The sequence below is a fragment of the Cannabis sativa genome, chromosome 5, assembly GCF_029168945.1.
Source record: "Cannabis sativa cultivar Pink pepper isolate KNU-18-1 chromosome 5, ASM2916894v1, whole genome shotgun sequence".
NCBI lineage: Eukaryota > Viridiplantae > Streptophyta > Magnoliopsida > Rosales > Cannabaceae > Cannabis > Cannabis sativa.
In genome coordinates, this window is record NC_083605.1 from 11,422,004 (window position 1) to 11,436,022 (window position 14,019).

The 14,019-nt window shown below is 35.3% G+C and overlaps 1 protein-coding gene across 1 annotated transcript; it reads left to right on the top strand.

Annotated features, from left to right (window-relative positions):
- Positions 1-209: 209 nt before the first annotated feature.
- Positions 210-4,143, top strand: LOC133038159 (uncharacterized). The gene is made up of 2 exons (XM_061116218.1): positions 210-835; positions 975-4,143. The coding sequence occupies exons 1-2, from the start codon at positions 210-212 to the stop codon at positions 4,141-4,143; spliced, it is 3,795 nt and encodes a 1,264-aa protein (XP_060972201.1).
- Positions 4,144-14,019: the final 9,876 nt, after the last annotated feature.

Consider the following 14,019-nt stretch of genomic DNA (forward strand, 5'->3'; position numbering starts at 1 on the left):
ATGGAGAATAGTGACCCAAAAAACTTATCTGGGGCGGGTTCCGAATCACGGGCCCGCCAAGGATTATGAGTATTTTAAGCTGGAATTGCCGTGGGCTTGGGACCCCGTGGACTGTTCAATTCCTAAAGGATATGATTATCCAAAAGAAACCCAATTTTATTTTTCTTTGTGAAACACTTTGTCAAAAAGAAAAAATTGAAAGATTAAAGATGGCTATTGGTTTTGAGGGCTCTTTTACGTTTGGAAGTCAGGGACACAGTGGAGGACTTGCTGTTCTTTGGAGAAATAAGGAGGAAGTAGAATTGAAGACCTTCAGTACTCACCACATCGATATGATCATAACTGTCCCTGAATGGCCCCAATTTCGTCTCACTGGTGTCTATGGAGAGCCAAATCGATCAAAAAGGAAACTCACCTGGAAGCTCATTAGTGATCTTGCTAAGTTGTCCAATCTGCCATGGTGCCTCATAGGAGATATGAACAATGTCACTTGTCAAAGTGATAAAAGAGGAGGAAGGCCTTATCCTACTTGGCTCATTGAAGGCTTTCAAAGTGTGTTAACTAGTTGTGGGCTCATTGATATGGAGATGGAAGGTTACAAATTCACATGGGAAAGAGGAAAGGGTACAGATAATTGGATTGAAGTCAAGCTTGATCGAGCGTTTGTCACTTCAAGTTGGTTTGATAAGTTTCCAAATGCAAGACTCACCAATCTTGAAGTTTCTACCTCAGACCACTGCCCAATTCTTCTATCCCCTGCTGTCCAAGTTCACAAACCTCCCAGCCGTAGCTTCAAATTCGAGAATGCATGGCTCCGAGAGCCAATGTGCAGGAAGTTGGTCGAAGATGTTTGGTTGCTGCATCAAGATTTATCCATTGCTGAAAAAATAAAAAAATGTTCTTAAGTTCTGGCCGGTTGGGGAAGAGAAATTACTGGTAATTTTCAATCAAGAATTACTGAATGCAAAAAAAAGAATTAAGTTGCTGAAAGGGAGACGAGATACTGATTCGGCCAAAAGATACAAGGAGGAAAATGAAAAGCTTGCCGAAATCCTTACTCAGAAAGAAATTTTTTGGCGACAGAGATCTAAGCAGCTATGGCTTAAGGAAGGTGATCATAATTCTAAATATTTTCATGCTGCTGCCAAGACAAGAAAACGAAACAACCAGATTAATTCTCTCCGTAATGACTCTGGTAATATGGTTGGTTGGGATGATGGAATTCAAGAGGTTATGGAGGGATATTTTCAACAACTATTCACCCCCACGGTAACTAGCTGGAACCAGGTAATAGATTGTATCCCAACAACTATTACTCCGGTTCAAAATATGCATATTTCAGCCCCGGTTGAAGAGAGTGAAGTCAAAAAAGCCTTGTTCCAGATGCATCCAGACAAGTCCTCGGGACCAGACGGCATGAGCCCGGGATTTTATCAAAAATTTTGGGATGTTTTGCGCCATGATGTGGTTCAACTAGTAAAAGATTTCTTCCAAAATGCAACCTTTCCAGATCAGTTACCTGCTACTAATATTGTCCTTGTGCCTAAGAAGAAACAACCCACTTCCATGACTGAAATCCGACCAATCTCTTTGTGTAATGTCTTGTACAAAGTCATCTCTAAGGTACTTGCCAATAGAATTAAGTCGGTTCTTAATCTTGTTATTTCTGAAACCCAAAGTGCATTCATTCCTAACCGATTGATTACTAACAACATTATGGTGGCTTTTGAGATTATGCACTACATGAAGAGAAAAACTGCAGGAAGAAATGGAGTTATGGCACTCAAACTTGACATGAGCAAAGCGTACGATAGAGTGGAATGGGGTTATTTGCAGGCTGTCCTTATCAAGATGGGAGTCGATAATCACACAACTTCTCTTCTTATGAGCTGTGTTACCTCGGCTACATACCAGATTGCTCATGCTGGCAGACTTTTTGGCTCTATTACACCGGGTAGAGGGTTACGTCAGGGAGACCCATTGTCTTCTTATTTGTTCATCATTTGCACAGAAGGTTTCTCAGCATTACTGAAACATTATGAACAAAGACAACAATTAAGAGGCATTCAAATTGCTCGTGGGGCTCCTACAGTATCTCACATGTTTTTTGCAGATGACAGCTATATCTTCTGCAGAGCAAATGAGAGAGAAGCTTCCAATGTGCAAACGTTACTGAATGTGTTTGAGCAAGCTTCGGGACAAAAGATAAATGCAGAAAAGTCATCAATTTTCTTTAGCCGAAACACTGCAGTTCATGTAAGAGACACCATTTGTGGGGATATGGGCATACACGAGGCTGATGATCATGGCACTTATTTAGGCCTTCCTAATATAATAGGCCGGAAAAAGTCTGCTATCCTGGGTTTCTTGAAGGAGAAAGTGCAAAAATGTATCCAGTCATGGGATGGGAAACTCTTGTCCAAGGCAGGGAAAGAAATACTCCTGAAGACCATTGTCCAAGCACTCCCTAACTATGCTATGAGCGTCTTTTTGCTACCAATTGAAACTAGCAAAGAGATGGAACGTGCCATGTGCAAATACTGGTGGAGTTCTTCATCCAAAAAGGATAAGAACATTCATTGGATGAGTTGGGAACGCATGTGCAAGCCTAAATCACAAGGAGGGTTGGGCTTTCGAAATCTTTATGATTTTAATGTGGCTCTTCTAGGAAAACAAGGGTGGAGGTTAATTGTACAACCTCATTCTCTTGTTAGCAGAGTGTTTAAAGCTAAATACTACCCAAATGGTACCTTTCTTTCAGCTGAGCTAGGTGGCAGTCCAAGCTTCGTGTGGAGAAGCATCATGGAAGCTCAACTTCTACTCAAAAAAGGGGCTGCAATTCGTGTAGGGTCTGGTGCTTCAGTGAATATACTGAATGACCCTTGGTTACCAGATAATTCAGACCCTTTTGTGCACACAGTAAGTAAATCTCTCATTGATAAAAAGGTTTATCAACTTATGTCCATAGACCAAGATCAATGGGATATGGATATTCTAAATGACATCTTCAATGAGAGAGATATTAACTTAATTGTTAGTATCCCTATCCAAATCACAGAGCCGGACATTTGGTATTGGAAGAAAGAAAATTTGGGACACTACTCTGTGAAGAGTGCTTATGCTATCATTCAAGAAGGGAAGCAACAATCGGCAACACCCGTTCTTACAGGTTACTGGCGTAAGTGCTGGAACTTAAAAGTTCCCCCAAAGGTGAAGAACTTTCTGTGGCAAGCCTCTACAAGCTGTCTTCCCACGAAAACACAGCTACAAACGAAACATGTGGCTGTCAATGCCTTGTGTCCATTTTGCAATGTTGAAAATGAAACAATCAGCCATATTCTTGTCACATGTTCTTTCTCCAAAGCTTGCTGGACAGAGTTAGAACCAGCCATAACTACTGTTGTGGTAGACACTTTTCCAAGCTGGCTGAATCTGATTTTTGAGAATTGGAGTGGACGAAGTAGGCAGCTGGTAGTTATGTTATGCTGGGCACTTTGGAAGTGCAGAAATGATCTGGTATGGAATCAAAAAAGTGCTGAAGTCAAGGATGTTGTAATGTTGGCTCAAACTGTTCTTAATCAATGGCTATATGCTCAAGATAAAAACTTTGATCCGTCTTTAGGACTACTATATCCCGAAGATGGTAATGAGCATTGGACCCCCCCAAACGTTGATACAATTAAGATTAATACTGACGCTGCAATATTCTCCTCAACCAACCGATACAGCTACTCTTGTGTTGCTAGATCTCATCTTGGTATACTGTTGGAAGCCAAGGCCAAATGTGTGAGAGGAGTTGTTTCTCCTGAGGTTGCCGAAGCTATTGGAATACATGAAGCTTTGAGTTGGATCAAGGACAAACAATGGAGCCGTGTGGTAATAGAATCGGACTGCCTTGTTGCTATTCAATCTATTCGTAGCTCTTCTACCATGTCTTCCTATTTTGGTAGAATTATTAATAAGTGCAAAAGTTTGTTAGATGATTTGAAAGATTGTTTTGTTTCTTTAAGGTTTGTTAAACGGTCTGCAAACAATGGAGCTCACTATTTAGCGAGATCCACTTGTTTTATAGCTGATCGTAGTTTGAGTGTGAGCACTGCTCCCTCGGAGTTCATTTCTGTATTGATGAACGATTTGATTTAATGAAGTTTTTCTTCTATTGCAAAAAAAAAAAAAAAACCTTGATTTTATATGTCTAATGTGTACATAATATTTAATCTCTAAGTTTCACTATATATCAAAACAAAAATATTACGTGTTTCAATAAAAAAAATTGCATGTAAAACACTTTATTTGAAGATTTTTTAGTAAATGAGGCTTTAGGATCCACAATTTTGAATATTAGGTAACTTTCCTTATTAGGGGTCACTAAATTGTTAAAAAAAAGAAATAAAAATAATATAAAAAGAATTAATTAATTATTAGTATTAAATAATAGAGTGACGCATAATGTAAAAAAATGTCTGTATGTAGAGACATTTTTTGTGACTCTACCTAAGCATTTTCCTATAGTATGACCTAATTACTATACATAGTATTTCCTTTTTAACTCTATAGTAGACTCACACATTGTAATATATTATCTATATCTATGAGAGAATTTATCTATATCTAGTTCGAGACTTAACACAGAAAGAGAATTAATATTCAATCCGTTAGGAAAGTTAAGATTCTACAATTGTATATCATATTCCCTACCATTCACATTATTAAATTTTCAAAACAGAAGTTTTAAAAATCATCTTCTCTGAAAAATTTTGAGTGAATTAAAAAAACTAATAACATAAACATGAGTTTATGATTACTCAAGATTTAGGCCGATCTACTATTGATTATCATTATGATATGAATTAGATCTTTATAGTAAAAGACATGTTAAATAAAGATAGCTTTATTTATATTGGTTCTTTTCATATATAATATATATCTATTATTTACAACACTTTCACTTAGATGTCATACTATATTAGTAATCTGAACTAAGATTACTTGCGCTGATAAATGGGCATCAGTGCACCGTACTAGCAACCATTGATTAAAGATTCTATGACTTTAATATGTTGCTTACTATTTTATTCATAGCTAAGTGATCTTAGTTCTATGTACAGCTACAAGTCACAACCTCATATATGAATAAGGAATTTTTCGATATTTACATATAAATTATTCAATAATAAATATTAGTAATTTAAGATTCAAGCATATATCAAAATATTCAACTCTTAATTAATAATCAAAAATATCTTTATAGGCTTTTCAGGGTAAGAATCCTAATAAGGAGCCTCCATTAATTTTTGCCTGCCCCCTATGATCAAGTGATCTCTCAAATCAGGTTGTCGCCTTCGATTTAGATGGTTCTAATGATTAGGGTTCCTTGGTTCATGTGGGGGGTATCGATGATGCTCCTCATAATACGGAGGAGGAGCATTGTGTTATGAATGCTCATAAATTGGCTCTTTGAGTTAGAGCAGTAACTATCCTCCATGAAACTATTTGTCCTCTATTGTTGTGCCCCCTGAGGTGCAGGCCCTTGTTGAGCATACGATTGTGTTGCTATAGTTCAAGATCTTGATAAGTAGTTACTGTCCCGTGGTGGATGAGATTGCGCATGTTGTGGTCAAGTCTCTTAGGGTGTCGATCTTGAATAGGCATAGTTATCACGGGAGACGGTGCATCGCCTTTCCCATCCACATCCTCTAGGTTGAGGTCCCTAGCGAGCATAGTTAACTCAGGAGTCCTCTTGCCTATCTCTAGGGATTAAAAGCAAGTCTTGACCTGGAAAATGACTATGAGGTGCCTCCCTTTGACGTGACCTTCCTCTCTGGGCTGGTTGATGTGGTGGTGCTACATTAGTACGAGGAGGCTCAGGATGCCTTATAAGTGATGGGGGAAACCTGATTGGCGAAGGAGGGTTTCATACATGTTTCTTACTGTAACGCCCCAATATTTTGCCTTATTTTACAAAATACTAACTTTGATGCATAAATTGAAAAGACTCAAAACTGTTTAAAAATACACAGCGGGTTTTACTATAAATATGTAAAAGATGAATGATCATTCATATTAAAATAAAATAAGTAGTTGAATGCACTTTTAAAATAAATTCACAACATCCCGCTGAGCTCAGAATACTTTACTATAAAAAAAAAACAAAACCAAGGCTCCACCGGCGTTCTAGACCGTCTGCTCGTCCATAGCCCCTCGCAGTATACATACCAGAACTGACCCAGCTCGTCAAACTTACATTCAATGTTTCCTGTCTATTGCCTGTAGGGGAAAATAAGGGGGTGAGCAAAAAAGCCCAGTAAGGAAATGCTTATCATCCAATACCATACAATACCACGCAATAACGTATATCATTAATATAATAATTAAGTTTTAACAATATCATATACCTTAGTTTATAACCTTACTAGGTGATTGCACACATGAGACCTTTATCATATATGTCCAGACTAACCATTCATAACATACATAAATTAAACTCATAACTCCAATAATACTCATAGCACATAATCATATCAATACTATAAAATATGTCAGTACCATAACATAGGCATGCCATAGCCATTACACACATAACCTGGGCCTAACTTGGCCCTACGATAACCTGGGCACACTTTGCCCTACCATTGCTATAGAGAAAGGTATCTCTACATTCAACAGCAACATCGCTGTATCATACCTCCCTATAACAATGTCATACACGAATCAGACAAATGCAGGGTAAGGTATCTCTACATTCAACGGCCTTACCCCGTATCATACCCCACCATGGCCCCTCATTTGTACCTGAGACGTTAACATACAACATACCATACATACAATCATGACAACCATAATATACATCCATACACACCATAATGTATATTGATTCACAAACTCAAATTGTGTCCATACCACACATTCTCAGTACCATATTCACATTCATAATAATACATCTCAAATATTTTAATACACAAATAATTTAAATTGTACAGTTCAATCAAAAAAAAAAAAAAAACTACCTAATTTCCTTACCTTGGAATCCGAAAGTTAGAATGACTTCAACTATAATCCTTTGGAATGCTTAAACCGAAACAACACTGCTGCAATTATTATTCCTTAATTTTAAACTGTGATAAGAAAATTCTAATTAGAAGATGGGTTGAATAGAATTAATTCTTAACAAGAAAATCTTAATTAAACTTACCTTAGCTCTCTTAAATATATGGTAGTCGATCACCACTATAAACCTCCACTAAGATATAGTCCAACGCTTGTCTCTATATGGTCGCAGAGACCTTTTACTCACACACTCTTACCTTCTGTAAGTCACTGAACACACACTCCACAATTAGATAATTTTAATAACTAAACCTCACACTTTTACTCATACTATATAAAGTCATAGTATGTACTCTCTCGTTCGGCGCTCCACACCAATTCTTAAAATAAGAACAGAATACTTATCTCACAACATATATATATAAATATCTTTTCATATCTTTTATTTGAATTTGAAAATACTTAAACTAACTCCACTAAAATCACTGACATGTTGACTAGTCAATACACCTAAACCTAAAGCAATAAGGACTTAGCACTAATCTACACGTGTTCCTCTACAAAAATTATAAATAAAATCTTATGAAACTAATTATGTATATATATATATCTGATTCCCTCTTATAATCACTTCTAACTAACAATTATGTATTATCTTTATTATTAAGGTAATATATATTCTAATTATAATCATAAATCTTATAATACGCCCAACACTTGAGATACACTTCCGAATATAATTCGTATTGACATAGATATTTAAGTTGATATCCTAATTTTTCTCCAACCACTTTAGAATCAAACTTAGTCTTTTTATTCCACTCACATGATCATTATAAGCTCCAAGAAACCTTGCCTATGTACCATAACGTACACATACTTAAGAACAACATCACCAATTTAAGCCTAATTAAACTGACTCTTAAATATAACTCAAGTCAATTTAAATGGTTCAATTCCAGCCTAACGGGCTAGTTCCGACTTACTCCACCGCTAATGGACCTTAAGTTATATTTCAGGTCTTAACTAAATAATTTTCTTAACTCATAAGAATACCAAAGTCTTTTATTTTTGAAACTAATGCAACTTTATACTTATTTTCAGAAAAATAGCCACTACACTTAATAATTATCTCTGCTTACACTATTTAAAAAAAAAACAAATAAGACAATTATTTTTATACGATTATCATTTCAATAAATTTTAAATACTATTCTTAATCTGGATATTACATTCTACCCTCCTTAAAAGAAATTTCGTCCTCGAAATTGAACTTTCCATGCACTTAGGGTATTGTGTCTGCTCTCACCACATTACCTCCTCTTCTACGACATGAACCCAAAAGTCATGTATGTAATGTTTGTCTTACTGGTAAAATCATAACACATTTAATATATACTACTTAATTTAAGAATTATTATACTACTATATTTTACTTAATAACAAAACATACCTCATAATAATAACTTACACATACACTTTAAATATACAAGTTTTCCAATTGCATGCTCATGATATTATAAAATTTTTCATTCTCTTATGAACATCCTTACATGTCATTAAGAGTAAAATCATTTATTCTCTTATGAACATCCTTACATGTCATTAAGAGTAAAGATATATACTTATATATTTTTTCCCTCTTATAGACATCCTTACATGCCACATCAGAAACACTATATACTACATAAAATAGCATCCAATAAAGGGCATGAAGATCTTATGTTAGCTTCTCTTTAACTATTCCCATTCCTCCTTTGAATGTTACTACATATAGACAGCTTAATTTTCTAGAGAAATATATTCCCACCATAGAGTCACGGTGCCACCTATAGCTTTGTAGTTGTTAATCTATCATCTATAGATACTTGTTCCCATGATACGAGAAAAATCAACACAGACCCTTTTAAATTTCTTTATATAATTTTAATACTACCAATGAACATGAGATATAACTTCTTAGATTCCTTTGTGCAGCCTCTTGATTCTTATACCACTCTATTGTCTCTTTATTGCTAATCTCACCTTTGTTGCTTAATCTTCTGTTATTACTTTCAATCAAGCTTAACCTTGACACTAGCTTGTTTTCCATAATATTATTTTTTTTTCGTGCATTTGAATTGACAACTTGTTGTTCCAGTGGTCAAGCTTATTCCTGTAGAACTAATAGAAGTGTATCGTCATATGCAGTGAGTATCTCTTCCTTCATACTAGTCTTCCCAGTTGACACAATATTTCATACCTATGATACCATCGATTGCTCCAACCATGTTTGTGTATTGTATCTTGATTCTCTTCAATTGAAACATAATTGAAAGCCTCTTTAATTTGCAAAAATTCTCGCTTTCTAAATTGCCTTGCCAATACCTCCAAATCTTTAGAACAAACTTATATTCCAGCGACGATTATCTACTTAAGACTATACCATATATGTATTAAAACATAGAAAGCGCACTAATATTCCCTTTAAAATAAGTTGAACCTTACCATGGGTTATCGTAGCTCAACTATTTACTTTCTGTTGACTTTTAACAATAGGTCAACTATACGAATCTTAAAATGTACTAATAATCCAAGTTATCGGGGTAAGGATACTATATATAATTGGCAAACCATGCCGAACAGACCTTACTCTGTCCATCACTATTATTTTTCCTATACCCCTAATTGTATTTGATTTACTACTAGAGACTCACTATTTATAATTCCTTAGTCAAGGGTATTTGACTCTTACTTCCCACACTACCTTTAAGCACAAGTCGATACTTCCTTTAAGCATTTTATTTTATATCCAAGTGCAATCAAACTATCAATACCTATCTTGTTCTTTTCTTCTAATTTCTCCACTTTCAATTGGACGAAACTTACTTGTGTCTAATAAGTTGGTTACTGTCGGCTTGAGAGAGTCCTTCCAAAAATTTCTGTTACTAGTCCCTTTGGGTCAAGAAAACTTTCAATACTTGTAAAAAATTCTCAACTCTTGATGACTTTTACTTTTGACAGGTCTATTTTCATTCTATTGTCAAACCAGCTCTTTTGACCAAAATCAACACTCTTTATGATTATTTTTTTTTCTCGTAATCATTTCTTATGACGATACTTCGACATACTTATACTATTATCCATAAAGTAAATCATAATTCGATAGTAGTATCCTTTGCTTACATCGTATCTTGAATCCATTTATGTTGCATGAGCATTTTCTAATCGCAACACTTCTCAAATACATGTATCATCCTTGTTGTGCCATGAAATTCTTTAAGGTACATCATTTTGGTCTTAGTTGTGTCTCACTTGTCTCTCGTCCGTAAGTGAGGCTTTCCTAACCTCTTCTCCTTGAGTGATGCTCCACACAGTTGTTGTTGTATCCATGAGTATTGGAATCTAGAGATGTCACCTTGAATATAAATTTCCCCTCTTCCTAAAGTTTTAAATTTGCGATCTACTCTCTATAGTTGTTTGTTGTACATCCACCGCAAAGTTACATCCACAATCTCTTAGTTGTGTAGTTGCGACCCATTCAGTTGTCTCTCATCGATGTTGTAACCATATTGTTAGTTGTGTCTATATCTTTATTTGTCTTCATTCCAGAAAAAAATTGTCGAAACTATGCACATTTTACTTCGTTCTCCTCCATAAAGTAGATGACCTTGAGTTTAAAGCTTTTAGCTTCTCCTTTGGTAACCTATGATTTGTTGATGCTTTGCTTATCCTTTGGTATTCAAGATACCTTCATAAGAAATTACCTCTAGCTAATTTTAACAGATCTCTTTCTAACTTCTTATTTTGGATTCTATTCAGCACGCTACACTCCTTTCTATAAGATGGCATCGTCCTCTCCTGACTCATTTCTATAACAGACTTCTCTCTAAAGTCTTTGCATACAGTATTCATACTGCTTTCCATCTAACTTAGGAGTGTGTAACTTATAGAATATCCAACAATATAGTACTTGCTCCTTTAAGATCTATTCTTTCATCCTTCGTAATAAGTGGGTTTTGTAACATATACTATCCCAGTCTAGTATAACGTCTACTATTCTAGTCATTCCTACTTCCTATATGTTGGGCTTTCCATTCATAGCTAGGTGCAGAGACCGCTTCTTCAACCATTCATAAATAGATAAAAAAATATATGAGTCGGTACTTAGTTGTCTATTGGTACATTTCATTATGTGCTTCAAGTTCCACTACTAGTGTTGGTGATCTATTGTGCTGAGCTTGTGAAAACTCTTCAACAAATCGTCTTAGTCATGTTCGCATTCCTTTCAATGCCCCTATTAGATCATTAGCCTTAACTATTATTGGGTTTTCTAGAAAATCAACCATATGTGGGTCAGCGGAACATACATCCTTAGCCCCCTCCTCAATTGGTCTTTCCTTTCACATTGATTCTAATTGATCTTTTAGTTGCAATTGTGATCTCTCACAATCTAAGCCTAAACATTGAAAAGATTGATTTAATAAAGACAAAAGAGTTTAATTTTAGGAAGAGAAGATTTCATGCACATATCTAAACTTAAAGTTGTCAAACAATACTAGTACATTTTTTTTTTCATAAAAAAATAAAAAGTCTTATGAATTCTTAATAACATAAATTCTAAATTTTTGAGAAAAGGGTTAAATTCCTTTCCTTCTTACTAATAAAATTGAAATGTGAAAAGTAAAGAAACAAACTAAATAGCTAAAAAAAAAAAAAAAATTAATAACTAATTGTCCTCCATGCATGACTCAACTACTGACTCTTCAAGTCCTTCTCCATTCCCACATCCTCTTGAATTGGTGTTGGTTCAACTGAGACTTCTTGTCCTGGTGATGGGTGGTATGCCGATAAATTTTTATTTTCTGACTCTAATTCCTCGATCTCTACCTCGAAATGATAATCTGGTATATCTCCATTTGACTTGTTATCATTTGTTGTTGGAGACAGTTTTGCATTTTCTAATTCCTCATTATCCAACGATGGAAAATACTCTGATTCATCTAAATTTTCTACCATCTCTTCATCTTCAGATTTTGAGTCCGAAAGGAGTTTCATCGTTTCTACTATCTCTTCTACTTCAATTTCTGGTGGGCTCTTTAATTCCACTACCAACATATTTTCAGTCACCTCGAAATAGTCAGGCCTTTTTATTTCTTTACAGTCTTGTTCAGTTGTAGGATCAATGGAATCGATAATATCTTTCTTACTCTTATCACTAAGTTTGTACCGTACGGTCTTGATGCATGGTTCCTCCACACCATTGACTTCTACAGTATAAGCCTTCTCAAAAGAGAAACTATGGAATTTCGTTGCTACCTCCTGTATCAATATTGTGTACCTAGTTGTCTCCTCAACATTCTTTGTGGTATTATGCCAAATTTCATCGATATGATAAAGTAATTCGGGGACGTGAGATAATGCCACCCTTAATACTAAAAATTTCTCGTGTGACCAGATCAAGGCTCCCCGTTTTCTTACAATTTTATTAATCTCTCCATTGATAGCGATAATCTCCCTCAGAGCTCTAAGTATTTTATCTTCCTTGCCCAAAACATGGTCAATCTTAAGTGATAAGATGCTCTTGATTTCTCTAAGTACCACTTCATGCGACTTTCTTATTCTAGGAGGCATATTTTATCAAAGATCTGCGTATCACATATACAACTATTAATGGCAATACCAAGCATACTAAAAGTAACACTTACATTATAGTGAGAGGGATCTTTTTCAGTCTTCTGTATGTATACTGTGAGTATCCTTCGGGCTAACGGACGATCGGCTCTGATACCAACTGTAACGCCCCAATATTTTGCCTTATTTTACAAAATACTAACTTTGATGCATAAATTGAAAAGACTCAAAACTGTTTAAAAATACACAGCGGGTTTTACTATAAATATGTAAAAGATGAATGATCATTCATATTAAAATAAAATAAGTAGTTGAACGCACTTTTAAAATAAATTCACAACATCCCGCTGAGCTCAGAATACTTTACTATAAAAAAAAAACAAAACCAAGGCTCCATCGACGTTCTAGACCGTCTGCTCGTCCATAGCCCCTCGCAGTATACATACCAGAACTGACCCAGCTCGTCAAACTTACATTCAATGTTTCCTGTCTATTGCCTGTAGGGGAAAATAAGGGGGTGAGCTAAAAAGCCCAGTAAGGAAATGCTTATCATCCAATACCATACAATACCACGCAATAACATATATCATTAATATAATAATTAAGTTCTAACAATATCATATACCTTAGTTTATAACCTTACTAGGTGATTGCACACATGAGACCTTTATCATATATGTCCACACTAACCATTCATAACATACATAAATTAAACTCATAACTCCAATAATACTCATAGCACATAATCATATCAATACTATAAAATATGTCAGTACCATAACATAGGCATGCCATAGCCATTACACACATAACCTGGGCCTAACTTGGCCCTACGATAACCTGGGCACACTTTGCCCTACCATTGCTATAGAGAAAGGTATCTCTACATTCAACAGCAACATCGCTGTATCATACCTCCCTATAACAATGTCATACACGAATCAGACAAATGCAGGGTAAGGTATCTCTACATTCAACGGCCTTACCCCGTATCATACCCCACCATGGCCCCTCATTTGTACCTGAGACGTTAACATACAACATACCATACATACAATCATGACAACCATAATATACATCCATACACACCATAATGTATATTGATTCACAAACTCAAATTGTGTCCATACCACACATTCTCAGTACCATATTCACATTCATAATAATACATCTCAAATATTTTAATACACAAATAATTTAAATTGTACAGTTCAATCAAAAAAAAAAAAAAACTACCTAATTTCCTTACCTTGGAATCCGAAAGTTAGAATGACTTCAACTATAATCCTTTGGAATGCTTAAACCGAAACAACACTGCTGCAATTATTATTCCTTAATTTTAAACCATGATAAGAAAAT